The sequence below is a fragment of the Onychostoma macrolepis genome, chromosome 23 (genome assembly GCF_012432095.1).
Source record: "Onychostoma macrolepis isolate SWU-2019 chromosome 23, ASM1243209v1, whole genome shotgun sequence".
Lineage (NCBI taxonomy): Eukaryota > Metazoa > Chordata > Actinopteri > Cypriniformes > Cyprinidae > Onychostoma > Onychostoma macrolepis.
Window position 1 is genome coordinate 12,234,194 of NC_081177.1, and position 26,513 is coordinate 12,260,706.

The 26,513-nt window shown below is 37.3% G+C and overlaps 1 protein-coding gene across 1 annotated transcript; it reads left to right on the forward strand.

The window, feature by feature from the left end:
• Positions 1-421: 421 nt before the first annotated feature.
• On the forward strand, positions 422-24,827 carry ube4b (ubiquitination factor E4B, UFD2 homolog (S. cerevisiae)). Its single transcript, XM_058764453.1, is given in 31 exon segments — positions 422-751; positions 2,446-2,665; positions 7,022-7,157; positions 7,571-7,658; positions 7,980-8,124; positions 8,207-8,432; positions 9,182-9,276; positions 9,279-9,570; positions 9,674-9,784; positions 11,701-11,842; positions 12,504-12,604; positions 13,091-13,205; positions 14,356-14,439; positions 16,593-16,649; positions 16,734-16,850; positions 16,941-17,039; positions 18,109-18,222; positions 18,394-18,568; positions 18,571-18,591; positions 18,685-18,823; positions 19,434-19,533; positions 20,310-20,437; positions 20,545-20,643; positions 20,737-20,972; positions 21,049-21,175; positions 21,433-21,577; positions 21,813-21,947; positions 22,487-22,678; positions 22,789-22,963; positions 23,495-23,641; positions 23,784-24,827. Coding segments are annotated over 31 exon segments (4,047 nt in total). The 5' UTR covers positions 422-727; the 3' UTR covers positions 23,846-24,827.
• Positions 24,828-26,513: the final 1,686 nt, after the last annotated feature.

The window sequence follows — 26,513 nt, forward strand, 5'->3', positions numbered from 1 at the left end:
GCAACAAATACAGTCATTCAGTCACTTTACAAAACAAATGATTAATATACTTTGAAAAAAGAGTAGTATGTAAAGAGTATGAAAAACATAGCCTACTTTGTTTTCTTATTGTCAATCCCTGGTTTGTGGCGTCTTTATCCTGGGGATGATTAAATTAACAAATGAAGCAGAAAGATAATAAACTTCATAAAAATAAAATTAACCGATAAAGATATGGAGCGAATCCAAATGATGCAATATATTTTATTTATTATTTATTTATTTATTCAAGCGTGAATAGAATTGTTCTCATGATTAATCCCTTGTAAGCTATATAATAGCTGCATAGGATATATGAATAGCCTTTTATTCAAGCTAATAAGACTTGGTTGTGAAGAAAACAAGTCTCTTGAGGTCGCCTCAGCAGTGAAATCAGTTTCCTGAACTGCCGCAGCCTGGAATGTGTTGATCTCGCGTCACGTGACTCCAGATCCAAAATGGCCGCGTCGGTGTTTTGACGAATAATACTTTTGTGTTTGTTTCATTCTTAACAGAAACCGAAGATAACCCTTCCAGATCGGAAAAAAATCAGCCACGCGCGTTTGATGTTTTAATATAAAGATTTAAATTAGACAATCACAGCTCTCTGATATTTGTTTTATGGTTCAGACTATGCACTTTTGGTGTTTATAAGGAAGCTAGCTGACTGGCTAGCAACATAATTAAGCTGAAAATTAAAAGAAAGGCAATGGAGCAGCTCAGTCCTGAAGAGGTAAGGCTATTTTCACACAGTTTAGTCTATTTACAGTCGAAACTGCTTCTGTTATAGCACGACTGTTGTGTTTTTGTGTTTATTAGAGGCTTATTGGCTTGTCATTGTCACCTTCTTTTTCAATCGCAGTAATGATGGGATAAGCTAACAGGACACCGGCTAATCAACAGCTCCGTATATCCAGATTAAATTTATTTCGCTTGGAAATATGAGGCTATGTTATGAATCTCATTTTGAGCCACTTAAGCGCCGATTTAGAAGCGAATTAAATGAGAATATGGAGGTTATTTCCAGTCAGCTCGTTAGCAAGTGATACGTTTGACAAACTGCATCTGCCGCAAGCCTCGATCATCTGCTTTTTTCTTATTTTTTATTTTCACAATTAAAATAACATCCTTATCGTTTTCAGTCGCTGGGGAGCGTGTAACCAGTTGACAAGTTAAAATTTCTTTTGTGAAGATTTTCTTCACTGGGAATCCAAAATGGCTGAAAGACTGTCGTGTGAAGAAATAAAAATCATTTTGGGCCAGATGTTTGGTCAATTTAACTTACAGTCGTAAAAACATGTGCAATTATCAAGGTTACCTTTCACAGGGGTATGCATTTGATTAAATGGCATCTGGTTTAGAAACTGTAATCATGCGCAACAAGCTTTTGTCAAGCGTCAGGTCAGTATATTTATCATGGGGTCAGCTGTTGAACCTGAAAACGTTTTGGTTCAACTTGAAAAAACGCAGTATTTAATGGTAAAATTTACTGTAAGTGCATTTTATCCCTTGGTTTCAGGTTTTGGATATTGTTATTTGGCACTGGTGGATATTGCTGTATGTCACTAGTGTGTATTTACAGTCAGGGCTTTGTGTTTAGTTGTTCTACTGTAAATTAAGACCAAACTCTGCCCAGCTCTGACCTGAAAAACAGCTTAAACCAGTCTATGCGCGTTTGCTGGTCTCACTTTTGAGCTGGTCTAGCTGGGAGACCAGCAAACCATCTTAAGCTGGTTCAAGCTCTTTTTCATCAGCCGTCTTATATTAATTTAAACTAATAGTCAATAATTTGATTAAAATAGAGAATAACTGTACAAAATAGATAAGTAAAACAATTTTGATTTTTAAATCATGAATGTCAGCCATTTACCTTGGATCTTAATTTCAGCCAGAGCTGATATACATTTTCAAAATAAGCTGTGATTATTATAGATACCAGATAGATATAGATACCATTTTAGCTATTCCATGTAATTATGAAAAAATAATATTTTATTGAATGCGAGTTGCAGAAGCATTATGTCTTTGAACTGAGGTGCATCATCCTTTGCTGATTCAAACTGGTTTTTACCTTTATTTTATTTATTTTTTTCAATTTTGATTCATTCAAGTCATGAATTTTTTACATCCTTGCCATTTCACTGACAGTATTTGCTGTGGAAGCCGAGGCCTTCTCCATCTCAAATGACTCACTCCGCTGTGTAGAGCTGATTCGTCACTGCTTAAAATAATGATGGCTTTAGAACTTTAAATACATCCTACTGTTTGCCTTAAAAGCGTGTGAAATGGTAAATAAATTCCCTCTTTGCTTTTAAAGGTCTATCCTTGTGTTTACCAACTAAGAGCAGTTAATGTCATCAGACTGTAAACTATTGCTCATTATTGATTTGTAATTAGATTAAATTGTAATTAATCTGCCTTGTTTAGATCCGTAGAAGGCGACTGGCCCGGTTAGCTGGAGGGCAGACGTCACAGCCCAGCACCCCCCTCAGTACCCCTTTGACATCCCCACAGAGAGAAACTCCCCCAGGACCCTTGCCAGGGCCCTCCGGGGCCTCATCACAGCCTGTCCCACCAGCTCCATCTCACACTCTGGGCCTAAATGCACAAAATGTCACCCCTGCCACCTCTCCTATGGGGGCCTCAGGTAAGTGCTGTGTGGACTTTATCATTCAAAGACATTCAGCGAGGATGCACTGAATTGATTAAAAGTGACAGCAAAGACATTTAGAATGTTACACAATATTTCGATTTCAAGTAAATTCAGTTCTTTTGAACTTTGTTTGCATCAAAGGCTTTCGGGAATAAATGTATCAGTTTCCACAAAAATATTAAGCAACACAACACTTTTTTTCAACATTGATTCATTGATTCCTGAGCAGCAAATCAGCATATTAGAATGATTTCTGAAGGATCACGTGACACTGATGACTAGAGTAATGGATGCTGAAAATTCAGCTTTGCCATTGCAGAAATAAATTACATTTTAAAATATGTTCAAATAGAAAACAATTTTTAAATGTAATATGGAAAAATTGTATTGTTTTAACCCTCATGTACTGTTCAAAAACAGGTGACTTCCTGTATGGTCCGGGTCAAATTGACCCATATTGGATTCAATGTAATTCCACAAAAATTCTGACATATAAAAATACATACAATCAATAAACTTTTAATATCAGTACTTTTCACACATTTCAAAAAATGAATATCTGAATTTATGATTTATAAAAATGTTTTTAACCACTATTTTTGACTGCCACTCCCCCAGACCTGTGAGATGTTTGCGATTTGAACATTTTTTAACGATAATATCTTGGTCTAAACCTAAAGTAATCTTGACCAATTATATATAATTTGAAAGGTTTTGGACTCTAGTTTTCATATTTGGTGACTGTTTTTCAAAGAAATGACGGAGAATCTATCGCTATTTATCTATTGCTCTATTTATGATATAGTGCCAAACACACTTTTATTCTATATGTATGTTTTTATGTGTTTTAGAGAGAGAATTCAAATCAAATATTAAAGTTACTGGCCAGACTTTTTCTGAATAGGGTGTCTACTTCATAAATATTTTTAAAAAATTATGGAAATATATAGTTCAGAACACTCAAACAATAAATGGAAATCTAGAGTCCCTGTATATCACCTAGTGGAAAAGTGTGGTACTGCATCCACAAAATCGTACTTAAAGTAAATTTTTTGAGATATCAACCTAAAATTTGGCACAAAACTTGTTCAGATGATTGGCTTTGATTTTCTTGAAGATTTGGTGGTAAACATATTTTGTAAAATTGCTATTTTAAATAAAATAGAAAACAAAATAGAAATATTTTACATTTTCATACATTTAAACTTCTGTAACTTTTTATAAATTTACTTTTATAACTGTTTTACTTCTACAATAACCTGTGATGTTTCACCTTTAAAAAGATACCAATCTTAAGTCTGTGCTCTGAAGTATTCAAGTTTTATAACAATTTTAGCCGGAAAAGTCATTTTTTATGTCTGTGCTCAAAAACTGTGACTTGCAGTTAAAAGGCTAAATGGTTTTGTTTTTTTTGGAGCTCTGAAATACAACAAAGGAATTTGTTGTTATTTTGTGTGTATTTCAGTTGCTTTTGAATGGATGACTGTGCGGGTCAAATTGACCCACGAACATCACAAATGTATAATAATTTCTGTATGTACATTTCACAACACATCAGCGTGTTGAAACTTCGCATACATGTTCATGACCCTAAATGAGGAAAAGTCACAAAATTTCAAGAAAAAAAACATGTTAACTGATATTTCTGACAACTCAAAAATCAAAACGGGTCAAATTGACCTGGAACAGTACATGAGGGTTAAATGTATTTCTGATGAAAAATGGCATTATTACTGACATAAAAGCATCACTATTATTGATCCCAAACTTTTAAATGATAATGTATATTTGAGAGAATAAAATGTTATAGTTTTACTCTCAGAACATGGGAATTTCCCTTATTTTCATTTTTACAAATGCAAAGCAGATTGTTTGCTTTCAGATGCAGCCTTTGTGTTCAGGGGAATTTTTGAAGGCATGAAACACAATTTTTATATTGCACCTGACTGGGTCAATAAATGCAGTTTTATACAGAGTTGTCCACTAGGTTGCAGGCAGCTCTCCTGCAGTGTCCCAGTTCATTCCATTCAATGTTATTAATTGTAAATATTGGATATTTTATAGACACACAGTGCGTTTGAGTTGACAGATGTGAGTAGTATTTGAAATCCCATTGTAGGTTCATTGTAATGAAATATTACTATGACTGTAATCTTGTCTTAGTATAAAATTTTGAGGATAAAATGACCAATGTAATAATATTGAGGATCTAAGTGGCCAATTTGTAATCTTGTGTGGATGAAGCTTTAATACTCAAGCTATATAGCATTAGCTGTTTGTACTTGACTATAGTGATTGAATCAATGGGCTTGTTTTAAAGATTTTTTGATCAGTGTTGATATCTAGGTAAGTGATTTTTGGCTGAAGAAATTGCACCGTCATGGAGGTGGCACAGCCTTGGCCAGGGTTTAAATAAGGGCACATAGACAGGCAAGACTGATGACTCCGTTTTGTTCTTGTTGTGCCGTAGTCCCTTTTTTTTTTTTTTTTTTTTGTTAAATGTCAGTGTGCCGTGTGGTGAAGTTCCTCTTTAGTTTCATTTTTACAGTCTTTTATTGTCCCGTAGATGAGCTGTAAAATTTCTGTAATTTCATGCTGTTATATATTGAGACAGAAGACATGACATTCAAATTAAGCTATATTGGTTGATTTTGGATGATGCTAATTTGATTCTTATTCTCTTGTACATTCGTTTTAGTTTGTATCACACATTTGATCAAAACAAGTTTTGCTTGTTTTTTCTTTTTGGTTTTTGGCACTGATCTACTGTTCATTTAAAAAACATTTCAGTTAAAGTCTTTATGATTGCATACTTAATTACCTTGGAGCCTTGTTAAACTGAAATGGGGGATTGAATAAGTGTTTTGAGCTGGTGTGTGTTGTCATTGGAAACAACTATGTCCTGTGCCCACTGCCACGCATTATTCTAGGTCTTTGAGCACATAATATCCACAGTTGCATGGAAAAAGCTGTTCTAGCACAAGTCTGCTTTCTGTTGTAGCTTCTCTCTGGAACATACAGCATTGATATGAAATCAATCATAAGACAGAAACCAGGTCCAGTGCATTCACTCCTCTATTAATAGCCTTTAAACATTCTGGTTAGGTTTGTTGTTGACCTTTAACCCCAAGTAATAAATGACTGCAGTTAATACATCCCAAACCACTTAGAGACTGTGTATTTTTTTTGTTAATTATTTTAGTCTTCTTGGCTGATTTGTTTTGTAAACATACTATTTCTAATGAATACTGAAATGCAATTTTGAAAATCTCCCATTGACAATATTAACCGACATCAATTTAATAATTGCATTTTTAATTATAATTGGTTGTCTCTATAACAAAGATTTGCATATCGAATTATGATTATTCATGCCTTTCTGTATTTTTTTTTAACCATGTTCTTGCATTGCAGTTTTATCAACAGCATAAACATGTTATTATTGCATTGAAATATTAGCAAAATTTTCGGGAAAATTTGCAGACTTAAAAAAATTTCCATTGTTAATAGGGTAGCAATATATGACAGCTTACGCAGAAGACACTTTCAAACCAATCAACTTTCTGTTGGTCAACATGGCAAAATTCACTTGACCAACCCGACGGTGATGCAAAGGCCATCTGTGGAAATCTTTTGTCCTGTTACAAAATTCTTGAAAGTGTGAATTCTGTTGAAGTGACTAAATTTTGCCTGTGAAATAGGGCTTCGTGAGTGTGAAAAAAATTTAATTGCATGTTTGTTTTTTTTCCTGAGAGAATTTGCAATTGTGAGGTTAAAATTTTATAAAAAGACAAAAAAAAATCCAGGTTTGTTGTGCTTGTTTTAGGGCTGCATTTTGGCCAGAATATTGTGATTATATATCAGTAAGACTATGAACTAGTAATATGATTATTATCTAATAAAAACTTTTTATTTCTTAATGAAAATAATAAGGATCCTAACAATGCCACTGATTCATTTAATTGATATATTGATTTAAAATGTACTTTGATTCATTGTGCTGCACTGATATGTGCTTCAAGAATTGCTGATGTAGATTTATATATATATTTTTTTTTTCCTCTAACTCTCCGCTTATTTTCTGGGTAAAAGAAGTCCATATTTCCAGACAAGTGTTTGCAAACCTTGGAAGATTTAGTGCGATTTAGAGATCCATTTTCATGGCATGTTCGATTGTTCAAAATTAATGTTCTTTAGTTAAACTTTAACTATGTGTTTTGTATTCCAGCCATGAAAGTTTTAGAAAGTTTTTCTTGAGCTTGATTACAGCTTAGCCAATTTTTTCCATGACACAATCAGCAGGTTCGTACTCAAACACAGTGCTTCCTTTTGTGCTTTCCATTACCGTAGGGGTTGCTTACCGCAGCCAGAGCAGCGAAGGGGTCAGCTCTCTCTCCAGCTCTCCATCTAACAGTCTGGAGACACAGTCCCAATCCCTGTCCCGCTCCCAGAGCATGGACATAGACACTGCCTCCTGCGAGAAGAGGTGAGAGACAGCCATGGACCTTTGTCCTCTCTGCACTCCTAATCAAAGATAGAGCATGACGTAACAGCTCAAACTGAGATTGTGCTGGAGATGTAGTATTGTATCTCACTTCAAGTAGTCTCTTTAATCTGCAGAATCTATGTTCTAACAACTGTTGGATTGCAAATGCTTTTGTACTCCAGCCACATAATTTCTGAAGTGCATATAAAGATGAATACATACATCTTTATATATGAAGTTAACCCTCTCTATCATTAGCTACATAGTTTTTGTATCTTCCATTGTACCTTTGTATTAATGAATGAATGTATCTTCTATTGTACCTTTATAACATACAGTGCTAAAGTTATATTGTTTGACAGTTAAAGAGTTGAACTGCTACTTGAGCTAGATCTCATCTTTGTGGTCTACAGCATGTCCCAAGTAGATGTGGACTCAGGAATTGAGAATATGGAGGTGGAAGACAGTGATCGCAGAGAGAAAAGGAACCTGGCTGAAAAGGTAACCAGATGCACTAATAAAAAGATAATTCTTTTTATTTAATGGCCAGTAACGGATAAGTAGCATATTAAATTGTTATACTATTTGTCTAAATAACTAAAACATGTTTAATAGGGTATTAGTGTTTTTAATAATGAACTTTGAGTCTTAGATGATAGCAAAGTTAATCTAAAAGTGCATGATCATTTTCTCTACTTTTTGCAATATCCAATATCGGCTGATACCGATAAACAATGTGCTGGACAATGGGGTCGAGTCACAAAGTTGGAGAACCACCAATCTAAAGTATTTGTAAGTGACGTGCTGAATTAATATTTGCAGGATTCCTCATCCAGTTCTGACGTCTCTGAAGAGCAGGCTTTACACCTCATCTGTAAGATCTTGCGTGTCTCTTGGAAGGAGCAGGACCGTGATGTCATCTTTCTCCCCTCACTTGCTGCTGAATTCCAGAAGAACCCTAGGGATGGTATGGACAAAGCAATAGAGGGTGTAAGAGAGAGAATTCTGATTTCTCTGGAATTGAATTGCATCGTTCTTTCTTCTTCTAGTTTACTCTGACTTCAAAGACCTGATTGGACAGATTTTAATGGAGGCTCTCATGATGTCCACCCGTTCGCGTGACTGTAACCCATTCGCCAGCTTGACCGCCACATCTCAGCCAATTACCGCTGCCAGATCCCCAGACCGTCACCTGACTCTTGTTCCACCCTCCAGCCAGAGCGGCAGTCCCATGATGCCCTGCGCTGGTTCATTCGGTGCCAGCTCTCTTTCCAGGCAAGTGTGATAGCTGACAAACTCTCCTTTTAAAAGGAATTATGTATCTACCTACCACGGTGGCCAAAAGTTTGGACTAATTAAGATTTTTTAAATGTTTTTGAAAGAAGTCTCACCACGACTGCATTTATTAGAATGTATTTTAAAATATACAGTAAAAACAGAAATAGTGTGAACTCTTTTCTGTTTTAATATATTCTAAAATGTAATTTATTCCAGTGATGGCAATGAAGTTGAATTCAGAGGCCATTACTCCAGTCTTCAGTGTCACATGATACTTCAGAAATCATTCTAATATGCTGATTTGATGCTCATTTGTTATTGGACAGAAAAACAGTTTTCAACATTGATAAAAATAATAAATGTTTCTTGAGCACCATATTCTGCATATTAGAATGATTCTCGATTAATATGACATTGAATTCAGGAGTAATGACTGCTAAAAAATTAGATTTGCCGTCACAAAAATTAATTACATTTAAAAATATATTCAAAACGGTTATTATAAATTGTAGTAATATTTCAAAATATTACCGTTTTTACTGTATTTTTAACAAAAATGCAGCCATGGTGAGCAGAAGAGACTTGTTTCGAAGAAAAAAAACCAAAATGTAATAATTCCAAACTTTTAGCCACCAGTGCACACATCCACCTACAACCCTTTGTCTCACATTCTTGATTTCTCTTTAAATTTCCTCCTCCTCCTGTGTTTCCGCCTTCATTTTCATCAATGTCTTTGTTGTTTTCAGTCTTTATGGTTGTAGCCCAAACCCACTCGCTCTGAGCTCTGCCAGAATGAGTGCTCCATCTGTCCCACTGGCTTCTGCAGCCGCCCTCCCGGTTCCCCAAGTCCTCCTGTCTCTCGCCCTCCCACCAGCCTGCCACTTCCCTCTCCATCCGCCCCTCTGCCCATCTCCCAGAGATACAGGCCCTACTCCCTTAGCTCGTCCATCCCCATAAGCCCAAGCCCCAGATCTACTCCATCTGGTATGCTTACCCCCCCTACAACTTCAGGTATACCCTCCAGCCCTTCCCCCAGACACCATAGCACCCACACCTCCATGCCTTTGCCCATCCTCCCCGGCTCTCCCAGCACTATGGCCAGAAGGACTGCGCTAGCTGCCCGGATGCCCTCTAGGTACCTTTTACACCCTGTTAGATGTGAAGTTGTATCTTTGTAGTCTTTGTGTTTTTATTCAGTCTATCTGTCTGCTTCCATTCACACACTGCGGCCACACCAGCCCTTTCTCCCTCCTCTTCTTCGCCCTGTCCGACTTGCCTCAGGACAGCAGTGATGAAGAGCTGGAGGAAGAGGAAGAGGAGGATTTTTCAAGGGTTCAGTTTGGGTCCAGGTATCAGTGCCAACGTGTGTTGCATGCTTCAGCGTGCTGCCTGGCCACTAACAACAGCCCGCTGTGCCCAATTTTGGCACCGCAACGGGCAAAAAGAATGACAGCAAATAGTGGAGTTTGATCATGTGATCTCATCAGATTGACAAATTCAGCTTTTCTGTGGACAGAGCTTTGCTGTCAGCTCAAATCGTGTTCATTGCACAAGGATTTTTTTTTTTTTTTAGACTCATTCAGCTCACGGCAGAAATGTGAGCCAGCAGACCTTTAAACTCCCACACAGGACGTGTGTGCTGGATAAGTGTTGGTGGAGGACTGATTGTCGGGCGATCGGATAATGCTAGCTGACTGTGTAACAGAACTAATGAGAGCCAGAAGCCTGCTGTGGAGTGTTGTCTCACCCTAGAGTTCACTAATGCATGCTGTCTCATGTCCAAAGACCTGCAGGGGGACGCAAGTATTAGAGGCCTGCTTTTGTTGTCCTTTTGTCATATGTTTTGCCATCATTTACTCATGATATTAACATCTGTCTCAAGGGATCTAGTGACAAATGGTCAGCGCTAAATACAGGTGTAAACTGATTCCAATGTTCCAGTCACTTGAAATGACAGTCGTAGGTAGCATGTTACCCTATCATATTTGTATATTTATACATTCATGTGAAATATCTTTTCTTTTCTTTTTTTTTTTTCTCAAGCCAGGAAGAAAATAATGAGAATATAATACAATTTTGAAATTTCTATAGTAAATGTAAAATGCAAAATTTGTCCTTTTGGAAACTTTTGTACATGTAAACTACCATTGAAAAGTTTGGGGTCAATAAGATGTTTTTGAAATGAAGTCTCTAATGCTCAACCAGTCTGCATTTATTTCATCAAAATACAGTAAAATGCGGAAGCCCGTTTCCTCCACTGAATAAAAATAAAGTTAATTGCAACTTATCTTTTTTTTATTCTTGCAGTTGTGAGTTTACATGTATTTTTCAGAATTGAGAGATATAAACTCAATTGTGAGGTATAAAGTCAGAACTGTGAGATATGAAGTTGCAATTGCATGTTATGAAGCCACAATTGAGATATAAACTCACAATTCTAATTGTTTGCTCAGAAATGAGTTTATATCTTGCAATTGTGACACTCTTTTTTTTTTTTTTAAGAATTGTTATCTTGCAATATTTTGTTTGACTATAACATGGAATTGTGAGTTATAAAGCAGGAATTGTAAGATATATATCTAATTCCGTGGCAGAAACAGGCTTCCATAGTAAACTGTAATATCGTGAAATATTATTTCAATTTAAAATAAATCACTTCTATTTTGATATGTTTTCAAATGTAATTTATTCTTGTGATGGCAAAGCTGAATTTTCAGCAGCTAGTACTCTAGTCTTCAGGAAATCATTCTAATATGATGATTTGGTGCTCAAGAAACAAAGCTAATTGTTATCAATGATGAAAGCAGTTATTCTGCTTTATATATTTTTTTTGTGGAAACTATGATAACTTGAGTTTGATCAGTTTAATGTCTTTGTTGAATAAAATATATATATATATATATTTAAAACTCTTAATGACCTCAAACTTTTGAACAGTAATGTAAAATGGGCGGGATATGATTTATCAAGGCGTCTGATCACCTTGCGTTGTTGGGCAAGTTTGTTCTAACCATTGCTTGAAATGGAGATAAACCTTCATTTATATCTGATGTCATAGCTCTTCTAAAAATAATTTTGAAAGCTTGGTGGCTAGAGAAAAAGGGAAACATTTAATTATGAAAGACATCTCCTTGGTTGCTAAAGCTGTGTGGTTTTAGTTATTTACTCAGTTTGGGTTTTTCCCCAGAAGGTTCATCTACACTCTGCAACCCTCTTTTATTGAAGGCGCTATTTATCTCTCATAACTCTCTCTTTCTCTCTCTAGCCTGGGTGCATCCGGAGGGGGGATAGCTGGTGACTCAGGTAGTGACCGCTTTACCATTGAGTCCTGTAAAGAGACAGAGATGCTCAACTACCTCATCGAGCGTTTTGACAGTGTGGGAATGGAAGAGAGGAAGGCCCCAAAGGTAGCTGCTGATAAACACTATAGACTCATTTCTACAATATTAATTCTGTACTCAGGCAATATAATAATGTTCTGGTATAACAAGCATTACAAGAATGTAACTCATTACTTTAGCCATTCATCAGAAGACATTTGTCAGTTGGTCAGAACAGAGGTGGAGGTGTTGAGCAGGTGAAAGTGAAAGACATGTCTTGTCAAGCCTAGGGTAATTCCCTCTTTGGCATGAGTCTTTCATGTTCTCATTTATCACCCTGTCTACAGTAGACATGATGCTCTTGTTATAATCAATTAAGCCACCAGAAGAGTTTGTTGCAGCATGTTGCTTCATGACACGCCTGTTTCAGTTTCTAACACTGTTTCAACACTATTATCCGTCTGTCCAAAATAAATAAGTTACTTAAGTAAGTAGACTAACTTTTTATTTGATTTTGCAATTAATTTTAATAAGGCTGTATGTCAAAGCCAGATTGTATGGTGTTTCTGGTCTGTTGTACTATGCCGTTTTGAATGAGAATATAAACAATATAATTATAATTGCATAGAAAATAAATCTTTTCTCATTATTCACCCATTTAGCTTTTCGTTGTTGACCTTGAGCTTCAAGCTCCGAGTATTTGGTCTATGTTCAGACACAGTGTTGTTCATATGCTTTTCTTTTTCAGATGTGCAGCCAGCCAGCTGTCAGTCAGCTGCTTAGCAACATTCGTTCCCAGTGCATTTCCCATGCTGCACTAGTGCTTCAAGGTGCCCTCACACAGCCTAGGTCAGTTACAGCAGCCTTTTTCAATGCATTCTAAAGGTTTTTTGAAGACATTTTCACGTTAGAGCTCTTTGTGGATCTAAGTGTTTGACCTTTGGAATTTAGTTTTTTTTTTTTTTTTTTTTTTTTAATTTGCAGTCCTACACAGTTTGTACAAGTGAAACGCTATAATATGTCTCTTAAAGTATAAAGCATTTTTGATAGCTGCCTGTTTATGCAGAAATTGGCTTCATTCAGTATGTGTTAAGCTTTCTCCTCTACATTCGTTGCTTGGCTACAAAACATTAAGTATGATCTGCTGCTAGTACTCGCATTGATGATGCAGACAAACAATGTGAAAAGGGACCTACGAGGAAGGAGAGCAGAATCAAGCTCCATAGTGTGAAAACAGACCTAGTTTGAATTTGTTGTGTGATTGTTATGTTAGTTTGAATGCACACAAGTGTAATATAGATTTCCGCCCCTTTCTTTCTCTTTGACCTTAAATAGGGCCCCTCTACAGCCCTCCCTGCTGGTTCCATACATGCTGTGCCGGAACCTTCCGTACGGCTTCATCCAGGAGTTGGTGCGCATGACTCACCAGGAGGAGGAGGTGTTTAAACAGGTGGGAGTTGCAGCAGATTACGGAGACAGGCTGCATGCTGCATCATATTACTTTTGAAGTTCAAGGTGTCTTTATTATTGATGCCAAACTCCTAGTGGTATTAAACATATTTTTAAGTGGTTCATTTGTTTGTTTTTAGTAAGAATGGCTCAGTATTATTTATCCCACATTTAAGTTTTGTGGTTCCAGTTTGGACACTTTAGACATTGCACATTAGACATTAAAAGTATCGGCATATCATAAAGAAAGATGGCACAGGCACACTTTATAAGCAAAACTTGCACAGAAATATTAAGCATTAGTTTTTGAATGATAAATATAGATACACTACTGTTCAAAAAGTTAGGTTCAGTAAGAAGTTAATACTTTTATTCAGCAGTAATGCATTAAATTAATAAGTACATTTATAATAAAAAAAAGATTTCTATGTCAAATAAATGTTCTTTTGAATTTTCGGTAACACTTTACTTGACGGGGTGTGCATAAGACTGACACGACACCTTCATAATCATGACATGACACATATCATGAATATGAAGGAGTTTTAAAGCATGTTTATGACAACTGTCATTAAGTGTCATTTGCTCAGTTATGTCGTTTTTAATGCAAAGATGACATTATTTGATCTACTCCTACCCTTACCCCTAACCCTAGCCCATAACAAAGACATCTCAAACAATGTCATCTTTGCATTAACTGAGCGAATGACACTTAATGACAGTTGTCATAAACATGCATAAAAACCCTATGATTATGAAGGTGTCATGTCAGTCTTATGCACTCCCCTTCAAGTAAAGTGTAACTGAATTTTCTATTCATTAAAGAGTATTTGAAGGAAAAAAAAAATCATGGTTGCAATTAGTAATAAAAAGAAATGTGACATGAGCACCAAAGCATTTCTGAGGGATGATGTGACACTGAAGACTGGAATAATGGCTGCTGAAAATTCAGCTTTGCCGTCACAGGAATACAGTAATTTTGAAAATAAATTCAAACTATTTTTTTCAAGTTGTTAAATTGTAATGCATCAACTAAAAATTGCCTTGGAATCAGCTGTTTGAATGTCTTTCCAAAATGGCCAAGTCAAGTTAGTTCATTGAAAAGGTGTGGAACTTTGATCTTGATTTGATCAGTGTTGTTTTTCTTTCAGATCTTTGGTCCCATTCTTCAAGGGCTCGTTTTTGCTGTAAAAGAATGTTCTTTTGACAGTGACAACTTCAAGTTCCCACTGATGGTAAGAGACTCTTTTTTTTTTTTTTTTTTTTTCTTCTTTTAAAAGCATAAGACTGTATTATAAGGCATGTTAGGACCAAACAAGCGCCATTGATTTATATATGAACACTGTTAGGTATCTCTGATCTTCCAGACATATTTCACACAGATTGCTCCTCTTAATCTGTGAAAGACTTTGTAGGCTTTTGTTTTGTGTCTATAGCCCCATTCACACCAAGAACGATAACTATAAAAAGATAACGATATTTTCTGTTTATTCTACATTTACATTTAGTCATTTTGCAGACGCTTTTATCCAAAGCGACTTACAATTTGGGAATACATAAAGCGATTCATCTTGAAGAGGCAATCCGACAAACGAAGTGCTTGTAACACCAAGTCTCAGGCATTGTTTAAATAAGTACAAGCTAGCAAGGGAAGGAATAAATAAGGAGAAAGAGTTTTTTTTTTTTTTATGTGTAGGGTGAAGTCAAGTAGTGTTGAAAGAGATGAGTTTTCAGCTGTTGCTTGAAGATTGACAGGGATCCAGCACTCCGAATATGGGTGGGAAGATCATTCCACCAGCCAGGAATGGTGAACGAGAATGTTCTGGAGAGTGATTTTGAGCCTCTTTGTGATGGTACCACGAGGCGTCGCTCACTAGCAGATCTCAGACTTCTGGAGGGGATGTAGATTCTTAATAGTGAGTGCATGTAGGCGGGTGCTGAGCCTGTGGTTGTTCTATAAGCAAGCATCAGTGTCTTGAACTTGATGCGAGCTGCGATTGGTAGCCAATGCAATGAGGTAAAGAGAGGTGTAACATGGGCTCTTTCGGGTTCCTTGAAGACCAGTCGTGCCGCCGCATTCTGAATCATTTGTAGAGGTTTGACACTGTTTGATGGAAGTCCAGCCAGAAAAGCATTGCAGTAGTCCAGCCTAGAAATGACAAGGGCCTGGACAAGAAGTTGTGCAGCATGCTCCGTCAGAAAGGGCCTGATCTTTCTGTTGTGTAGTGCAAACCTGCAAGATCGAGCAGTCTTTGCAATGTGGTCTTTGAAGGTCAGCTGGTCATCAAAGATTACACCAAGATTTCTGACCGAAGTTGATGGGGTAATTGTTGATGAACCTAACTGGATCGTGATGTCATGCTATAGAGTTGGAGCGGCGGGAAAGACAAGAAGCTCAGTCTTTGCCAGGTTGAGCTGAAGGTGATGTTCTTTCATCCATGCCGAGATGTCCGCCAGGCAACCTGAGATCCTTGCAGCTACCGTTGGATCATCTGGTTGAAAGGAGAGATAGAGCTGTGTGTCATCAGCATAGCAGTGGTAGGAGAATCCATGTGCCTGTATGATGGGACCCAGTGATGTAGTGTATGTGGAGAAGAGGAGGGGTCCAAGAACCGATCCCTGAGGAACCCCAGTGACCGGTTGATGTGCTTTGGATACCTCCCCTCCCCAGGCCACCCTGAAAGACCTACCAGTGAGATAGGATTCAAACCAGCGAAGTGGAATTCCAGCGATGCCCAGTGATGAGAGGGTGGAGAGGAGTATCTGATGATTGACAGTGTCAAACGCGGCAGATAGATCCAGCAGAATGAGGACTGATGATTTGGAATGGGCTTTTGCAATTCACAGGGCTTCAGTGACCGAGAGAAGCGCAGTCTCAGTTGAATGGCCACTCCTGAAACCTGACTGTTTAGCGTCCAGTTTGTTGTTCTGTGAAAGAAACAATGAGACCTGGTTGAAGACAACACGTTCAAGTGTTTTCGCTATGAATGGAAGGAGAGAGACAGGTCTATAGTTTTCTATAAGAGAAGTGTTTAATGTAGGTTTTTTGAGCAGTGGGGTTACCCGGACCTGCTTGAACGCAGTGGGGACGCATTCTAAGCACATGCTCGTCTGCCGATTATTATTATTATTATTATTTTTTTTTTTTAATTCTCGAGCTCGTTATAGCAGGATGGATTCTGATTGGCTGTCAGTGTTTGTATCGTTCATTAGCTGGAAAAAATCGCTCAAGCGATTCCAACAATATCATTTCTCTGTGCCTTTATCGTTATAGCTGTGGTGTGGACTCTGCTATTCTTTAATATCGAGAACTATCTTTATCGTTATCTTTATAGTTATCGTGCTTGGTGTGAACGGGCCTTATGACTGAAATTTTATTGTTTTACAGGCTTTGGCTGAGCTCTGTGAAATCAAGTTTGGGAAGACTCACCCTGTGTGCAGTTTGGTAGGTTTTGTAGGAGCTTACGAATTCAAGTCAGTCAGGTTATGCGGTTCACTGTTAATATTGTCTGTCTGCATGTATTTTTAGATCACCTCTCTGCCGTTGTGGTGTCCTGACCCTCTCAGTCCCGGGACAGGAAGAGAAATTCAAAGACTCTCCTTTCTTGGAGCGTTCTTCAGTCTTTCTGTGTTTGCTGAGGATGACGTAAGTCATTTTACTCCTAAAACAAATAAGACTAATACAAAGTGAATGGTGAAAGTGGTTTATTTTTATGTTCGTTTTGCTGTTCTGTAGACTAAAGTGGGAGACAAATACTTCTCAGGCCCTGCCATCACTATGGAGAACACCCGTGTGGTCAGCCAATCACTGCAGCATTATCTGGAGTCTGCGAGGGTGAGCGGCCATCATATCACATACTCATAGATTTTTAATGAGCTGCTTCAATATTGAGGGAATAGTCTTTTTATAGAGCAGACTTCAGTTTTTGGTCTTTCTTATATGATTATAAAAGTATAATTTCATGTGATCGGGAACGATTAAAAATGTGCTTTTATTGTTAAGTTGCAATTTTTAGATAAGAATTTATCATGGGGTTACATGTCCTCTCTAATGTAGGGCCCTATGAAATCCGTTTGATTTTTTTTCCCCAAATACGGTTTTAATTTTTTCCCAATTCCATTTTTAGAACTATTAATAACACACAACTAATTCTTTAACTGGGCCAAATAAACCATCTGTAAATGGCCGTTAACAGAGGCCAGAGACGCTGAAGATGAACACAAAGAGGAGAAAATACAGTAGCAGGCAGAGCAAACTTACTTCACCATGCGCAACACATTGGATGAAAATTCTAAATACTAAATTGGGGGATTATATGACTGTATCTCTGAGGGGACCTGACTGCCTTCAGGAAAATTTAGATGGTATTTTCTTTTCATCTTATCTCCATATAATGCATATTAATGTAGTATTTAAAAGCACAGCTCTGCTTTGTTTACAGCAGTAACCAGAGGAAACTCTGTATCGCTGCTGTTCCATAAGTGCCACCTGCTGTCAAAGAGTGAATTTGCGTTCTCAGCCCGTTTGCTGTTTCTGTTTCGTGCAGGCCAGATCATTGTGTTTTGGCTTCAGACTTTGAAATTATACAATCCAATTTATATCAAAAACTGCTCATGCTACATATAGCATGTTTGTTAGGATCATGATTAAAATGCAGTGGTTCTGCAACTGCTTCATGCATTCTGATTCATATAAAGGCACATTCAGGGTAAAAAAAAACATGATAAACCATCCTAAAAAAATGTGATACATTAAATTATTCCAGTTATTATTCCAATTACTCCAAATAATAATAAATGGACAAAAACATTCAGCATAAATGAACATCCAAAATAAATAGACAGAATGCTGAAATGAGATTTAGTGAAATGTTTAGTCATTCTGAGTGTGTGCTGATTTCCAGGGAGATCTGTTTAAAATCCTGCACAACATCTTGTTGAACGGAGAGACAAGGGAAGCAGCTCTGAGCTACATGGCAGCTCTGGTGAATCGTAATGTGAAGAAGGCTCAAATGCAGGTATGTCTGCTCAAGTATGCTTTTAAAATGCCCATTTTATCGAGATGTTAATGTTGACAGTTTCTTTGTGAATGTAAACAAGTGGGAAAAATGTCAAATTATTAAAAATACCTTACTGCAAAAATACCTTGCAGTATAACCAGTTTGATTATTTTCTCCTCCTTTCTTTAGACTGATGATAAGCTGGTGTCCACAGACGGTTTCATGATGAACTTCCTGTGGGTGCTGCAGCAACTCAGTATGAAGATCAAGCTGGAAACAGTGGATCCTCTCTACATCTTCCACCCCAAGTGTCGGCTGAATGTCAGCACGGAAGAGACCCGGCTCAAAGCCACGATGGAGGACCTAAGAGCTGGCTCGCTGAGCTGCGTGAGTGTGGGCTCTGTTCTGGGACAGACAAATCGCTTTAGACTCTGTTTGTCTTCAGACAAGCCATTTACTGTTCCTTCCATTCCTCCACAGATGAAGACCCGTCCAAGTTCTCAGAGCCCAAGTTCCCTACAGAGTGCTTCTTCTTAACGCTACACGCACATCATCTGTCCATCCTCCCGTGCTGTCGGCGCTACATACGGAGGCTGAGGGCCATCAGGGATCTGAACAGGTGCTTTGCACAGATTCAGCCGTAAAAACAAACAATTTGATACCAAAACCGTGTTGAGTAACGGCCCACTGTGAAGTGTGCACTAGTACAAAAGGGTAATGAAGTTTGAAGATTAGCTAGTTAAGGTGATTCTCAAAGTGGAACATCTTGCATTACTCATCGCTTAGGTCAGATAGCCCATCATAGATATGATGTTCTTTGTCATGCTTTGTGAAAAAGCCCTTAATCTCTTTCTGATGAGACGGGCTAATCCTGTCCTGTCCCAGTGCCTCTTGTAGAAGGTATTTTCTTGCAGTCCCATTGTAGAGCGGCTCAATTCATTTTAGTCCATAATGCCAGAATTATCAGCTCATGTGTTAGTGCTGCATCAGTGGCAGTGATTCAAGCCCTTCACATTCAGATAGAAGGCAGCTTGCATTGTTTATCGGCCTCATGATGCCTGGCAGATCAGAACCACAGTGACCCCTGCTGTCGGCAGCATGTATAACACTTAGATGGGCCAATTATACTCTCTGTGGATGTTTACTTTTTTTTCTTTTCTTTTTTTTTTTTAAAGCTGTCAGAAGAGGTAATTTGCGCAAGGCTGACTGTGTGTGTGTGTGTGTTACAGAACTGTGGAAGAGCTGAAGAACAGTGAGAACCAGTGGAAGGATTCCCCGTTGGCAAGTCGTCATCGGGAGATGCTGAAGAGATGTAAAACACAGCTGAAGGTGAATGCTGTTATTCTTTATTAATAAAAAATGACTTGTTTATAAAAGTTTTCCCATACTTGTGGAACAAAAATCATGGAAAGTGTGCCAGCTCTGATTTCTTAAAATAGCAACTATCTATTACTATGCTTGAGAGAGCATTTTCTATTGTTGAGATTAAGGCAGCAACAGCTAATTGATTCAACAGATAATGAATGTAACCGATGATTTCAGTATTGATTATTAGTCAGATCTTTGCCCTGTGCAAAAAGAGGCTCTATTAGCCTTAAAGTATTAGCTTTAAAAAGTACTGAACAGTGCATTTACTTACACTATTGTTCAAAAGTTTGGGCTCAGTAAGATTTGTTTTTGAAAGAAATCAATATTTTAAACTGATCATTTCTGATGTTATAAAAAACTAAAACGTTAAGTATCTCTTTTTCAAATAAATGCTTTGCCTTTGAACTTTATATTCAGCAAAAAATCCTGAGAAAATGTATCATGGTTTCCATAAAAATATTAAGTAATATTAAGTTAATATAGTAATCATAATAAGAAATGTTTGTTGAGCGCCAAATCGGCATATTAGAATGATTTCTCTTAAAAAGATCGTCACACTGAACAAAATTCAGATTTGCCATCACAAGAATAAATTACATTTTAAAATGTTGAATTTTTTTATCAAATAAATTCAGCCTTTGCCAGTGTCATTGCTAAACTGTGAATATTTAAATAGCCTAAAATTAATACTTTATATATCTAGAATATATGTATTAAGTACATGTCTGTGTTGACAGAAACTGGTGCGCTCTAAAGCCTGCGCAGACGCAGGGCTGCTGGACGAGAACCTGCTGCGCAGATGTCTGCAGTTCTTCAGTATGGTCATCCAGCTCATCTTGCGTATGGTGGAGCCTGCCTTCCCACAGTCAGTTCACTTCACATCTCCTCTTCAGAGACACCTTACAATCTTTTAGTCGAGTTCTAGTCAAGATGGTTCTGTTCTGATTTCCTGTCTTTTATATCACCTTTCAGCGTAACCCTGCCTCTGAACCCAGAAATCCCAAAAAGCTTTGCAGCACTGCCGGAGTTTTACATTGAAGATGTGGCCGAGTTCTTGCTTTTTATTGTGCAGTAAGTTTATGACAGAGCTGAAATAGGCACATTATAGTGTTAGAATCCAAATTTAATTATAGTGAAATTTGACTTTTTTTTTTTTTTGTTTAGGTACTTTCCACAGGTTCTCTATGAGCCGTGCACTGAAGACATTGTGACCTTCCTGGTGGTCTTCATTTGCAGTCAGAATTACATAAAGAACCCATACTTGATTGCCAAGCTGGTGGAGGTGCTATTTGTCACCAACCCTGCAGTGCAGCCGCGCACTCAACGTTTCTTTGAGATTATGGAGAACCACCCACTGTCTGTCAATCAGCTTGTGCCAGCCCTCATGAAGTTTTACACAGGTAAAAAGAGGTCTGACATATTTTTTTTAAAGTCTGTGCTATGCATTGTTCATGCTAAATGGATTCGTTTTCTTAGATGTGGAGCACACTGGAGCCACAAGCGAGTTCTATGACAAGTTCACAATTCGTTACCACATCAGTACCATATTCAAAAGCCTATGGCAAAACATTAACCACCAAGGTACCTTCCTGGAGGAGTTCAAGTGAGTTCACCATAGTTAATACTGTGTAAAATAAGTATTATTTTAATTCAGCATTTGTGTATGTTTAAATTAAATAATCATGTTGTATATCAGCTTCTGAGAAATCCATATTGATTGAACACTATTTTGAAAAATACAAAATGTATTCAGTGTAATTTATTTTACATTTTTATTATTTCTGTGTAAAATGTTTTGTTAAATGTGTATGCATTTATTTTATACATATGTTAATCATACCTTTTGTTCTCTCTCTGCAGCTCTGGTAAACAGTTTGTGCGCTACATCAACATGCTAATTAACGATACAACTTTTCTGCTGGACGAGAGTTTGGAGTCTCTGAAACGCATCCATGAGATCCAGGAGGAGATGAAGAATAAAGAGCAATGGGACCAGCTGCCCAGGGTCAGCACATACTGTATCACAACTTTACCAATAATCCAGTTACCTACCCTTTTAACTGCATTGTTTGTAATGGAGATAATGCACTATTGTGCCGGGGGGGGAAGAAAGCATTAGCTTTAAGGCTAAAAGGAAAGGGAGTGACTTTTAAAAGGAATGGTGTTTCTACTTGCATTAACACTTTTTATTCTCCAGTTCCAATCAGATCTAATTTCATGTGAAATGTTCTGATCCTCAGGAGCAGCAGCAGAGCCGACAGTCCCAGCTGACTCAAGATGAGAGAGTATCACGATCGTACCTGGCTTTAGCAACAGAGACAGTGGATATGTTCCATATCCTCACCAAACAGGTCCAGAAGCCCTTCCTCAGGCCTGTGAGTACAGGAAAAAAAAAACATATTGTGACATTATTATGATGTTCAAAAGTTTGGAGACGGTAAATATTTTTGAAAAAAAGTCTTTTATGCTCACAAAGGCATCTTAATGGCCCCAGACTTTTAAACAGTAGTGTAGGAGCAGCTGAACAGGTTGTAATATGAATAGAAGCCTTTAATAAACCTATACAAGCAGACAGTTGTAGAAATATAAAGATTGAGGAACATTTCAAAAGACAACAAAGAAGCACCAAAGTCTAAGTAATTTAGGTTTGTTGATAGGAAAAAGCATGAGGATTGTGATCTGCTGCTTGCCTGTAAATGAATCTCCTGCGCTCTGCTCTCTGCAGGTATTTATAGTCTTCAGGGAAAATTGAGCTGCTGCCAGGGTCAGAACTTTGAGTTTATTCAGAGGAGGTGTGAGGGGGCACTTTTAATGACACTATCAGAGCAAATACCGTATTAGTAGGTTGTTGAAGATGCACAAAAATGATAACGTTCCTTATGATGACTCATGTATTTACTGTTGTATTGAACAGGAACTGGGTCCTCGTCTGGCTGCCATGTTGAATTATAACCTGCAGCAGCTATGTGGGCCTAAATGTCGAGACTTGAAGGTGGAAAACCCAGAAAAATATGGTTTTGAGCCAAAGAAGCTCCTGGATCAGCTCACTGACATTTATCTGCAGCTGGACTGTGCCCGATTTGCTAAAGCCATTGCAGATGACCAGGTCTGTATATGCTCACCAAGATCTTCAGTGGTTAGACCGCAAATGCTGTTTAGCGCTTAACTGTATTGCAAGAAAACATGGGATCATTTTTTTTTTTCTCTCACTTTTAGCGGTCATACAGCAGGGAGCTGTTTGAGGAGGTCATTTCAAAAATGAGAAAAGCAGGCATAAAATCCACCATTGCTATTGAGAAATTCAAACTGCTGTTGGAGAAGGTGGAGGAGATAGTAGCCCGCAATTCTCAGTCTGAGATGGATTACAGCGATGCCCCAGATGAGTTTAAAGGTGAGAGTCATCAAGTCTTCACCTGTTTTACATTATATTTTTAGTTGTACACTACTGCTCAAAAGTTTAAGGTTTGGTAAGATTTTGTTCTTTCTGAAAGAAGTCTCTTATGCTCACCAAAGCTGCATTTATTTGATTTAAAATAAAGTAAAAACGGCAATATTATGAAATATTATTCTAATTTAAATGAGCTGTTTTTTAATTGGAATATATTTTAAAATGTAATTTATTCATGTGATGGCAACTCAGAATTTTTATCAGCCATTACTCCAGTCTTCAGTGTCACATGATCCTTCAGAAATCATTCTAATATGCTGCTTAATATTTTTGGGGAAACCTGGGTTAATAGAAAGTTCAACAGCATTTTAATTTGAAATATAATTTTTCTGTAGCATTGTAAAGGTCTTTTGATCACATGCAATGTTAATTTCTTAACCCTAACAAATTTTTTTTTAACAGTAGCATAGCTACAAATTTAATAGTTTTAATAGTTGATTTGGAGTAAGTAACATTGACATCCTATCTAAACAGACCCACTGATGGACACTCTCATGACTGATCCCGTGCAACTTCCCTCTGGCAACATCATGGATCGAGCCATCATTCTGCGACACCTCCTGAACTCTCCCACGGACCCCTTCAACAGACAGCCTCTCACCGAGAGCATGCTGGAACCAGGTACCCACCACACACAGCTTTACAAAGACCGTACGAGCTGCCTCTTTCAGCGCTGCTGCCAAATGTACTCTGTGACTTGTCTTTTTTTTTTTAATTGTTAGACTGTGTAACGCTGACTCCAAGCTTTTCCCTCTCTCCACAGTCCCAGAGCTGAAGGAGCGTATCCAGGCCTGGATGAAAGAGAAGCAGAGTGGCCGTGTTTGAGTTTTCTCAGTGAGCCAAGCTTGCCCTGCAGTTTAAATGTTTTCACCACGCTGGAAGTGAACTGAAGAGTGGAGAAAGAGGAAAAAAATGACAGTACCCAAATTGTTTTCCCCTCTTTATCGAGCCACTGTCTGAAAGGCTCATGGTTCTAAATTGAAACATAATAAAGTTTAGACTTTTGAAACATTTTGATTTTGAATTTGTATGTCTGCATACATACCAGTCTGTAAGGGCACACAATCTCACACCCAAAACACCCAACAAAAGTTAACATTTGGATATAAAGAAATTGTTTCCCGTTTTGTTTTTGTTGTCCTCATGAATGCATTTTAGTGGTTCTGATGGTAAGGGAAAACATTGAGGAAGGGGATCCATTTCATGTTTGTGAAGAATGTTAAGTAACACCAGTATTTCCATTTTTGCACTCAGTAGAATGACAAAGCATTGGCTGTAGACATGTTACAGTCACAAACTTGCTGTTTTATTTTATACGGTTGGAGGAATACAACATATTTTAAATGATGGAATTAACAAGCTCTAGACTGTCTTGTAGAAAATACAATAGATGTTGGTGTAAATTGATGGAAACATACCAGTGGAGCATCAGATGGTGATTGACTCTGTATTAGAATTTTGTTGGTTTGCATAGAAATCTCGTATGTGCACCATTTTGACTAAAATCTGAATCGGAGCTCAAACACAGGATCAAATCAAAGAATGTGAAACTGTGTTGTAGCATGATCGTCATGAGAATGCCAGTCCATCATGTTTTTTTTTTTGTTCTGTTCTCCAACATTTTTTGGATCATAAAGGTTTATCATCTCTTGTTATTACTATTAACCCCAGCTGTTGGACTTAAGCATAAATTAAGAGTTTTTCCAGTGACTCAAAGGGTTTATCTGTACAGGAATTTGCTTCCTTTGCTACAAACTTCTTTTGGACCCAGCTCTTTGAACTGTAATAAATGGTAATGCACACACAATGACAGCTGTTGCACTTCTTTTCACTCTTCCTGACTTTTGTTAAATTCATCATCCACATGTTTTGCAAAATGTTAGAATGTTATAATTCTACAATATGTATTCTCTCTCTCTCTATATCTATCTATCTATATATATATATATATATATATATATATATATATATATATATATATATATATACATACAGAGGGTAAAATAAGTATGGAACACGTCACTTTTTTTCTCAGTTGATATATTTCTAAAGGTGCTGTTGACATGAAATTTTCACCAGATGTCGGTAACAACCCAAGTAATCCATACATACAATGAAAACAAAAATAAGTTCAGAAATTAAGTTATGTGTAATAAAATGGAATGACACCGGGAAAAAGTATTGAACACACTTACTGAAATTTATTTAACACTTTGTACAAAAGCTTTTTTTGGTAATGACAGCTTCAAGATGCTTCCTGTTTGGAAAAACTAGTTGCATGCATTACTCGGGTGTGATTTTGGCCCATTCTTCTTCACAAACACGAACAGTCTTCAAATATTGAAGGTTCCATGGGCCTCTTCTATGAACTCTGATCTTTAGCTCTTTCCATAGATTTTCTATTGGATTCAAGTCAGGTGATTGGCTGCCTGGGCCATTCTAGCAGCTTTATTTTCTTTCTCTGAAACCAATTGAGAGTTTCATTGGCTGTGTGTTTGGGATTATTGTCTTGCTGAAATGTCCACACTTGTTTCATCTTCATCATCCTGGTGTTGGGACTGAACCAGTTTATATTAATTTCCACTGACAAGGGGCAGGATTGATTACTGATTGGCTTTCTATGCCTTTTTGCACCTCCCTTTTTTCATGTGTTCAGTACAGTGTCATCCATTTTATTACACACAACTTAATTTCTGAATTTCTTTCTTTTGTTTTCTATGTATGTATGTATGTGTTTATGTGTTACTGACATCTGGTGAAAATTTCATGTCAACCACCTTTAGAAATATATGAACTGAGAAAAACAGTGACGTGTTCAATACTTATTTTACCCCCCCTCTCTCTCTCTCTATATTAAAGTTTTAGTAATTTTATTTTTGTCATTATTTTATTTTTAAATGTTTATGTTTCTATTTTTTTTAATTTACATCAAGTTAAATGAAAATTAGAAATGCTGAAAAAAAAAATTGTTACTTAAATCTATCCGAAAGTTTAAGTTGTTTTTTTATTTGCTAAAGTTTATTTCAAGTAAAAATATGGTTTTAGTAGTAGTTAACTATAATAGTCCTGAGCACAATTTAATCTAGCCACATTATAAAATAAAACAATATATAGTTACGCACCATGTATCATAGAAGGCATTTTAAATGTGGTGTATTTTGAAGCAGCTTCTATTTTTATTGCCCTCGGTAATTACCTTTTTATATTGTTTTGTGTATTTTGAGAGGATCTCATTTTAGAACATTAATAGTGTAATTATATTTAGAATGAACACCGAGACAATCACATGAATTATATGGCAGCAAATTCTAAACGGTTCCATTTTTAAGGTAGGGTTTAAATGATAGGCTAGCCCTGTTTTATCCATGTTTCTGCTAGGCGGCGCCCTTCACTTTTTTGTAGTCCGATGCCACGCCACAGCGGATCGTAAGCGACCCTGCAGTATTGCGTCACAGCTGCCTAGCCCACCTTAGTTTTTCGAGCATTCTTATAG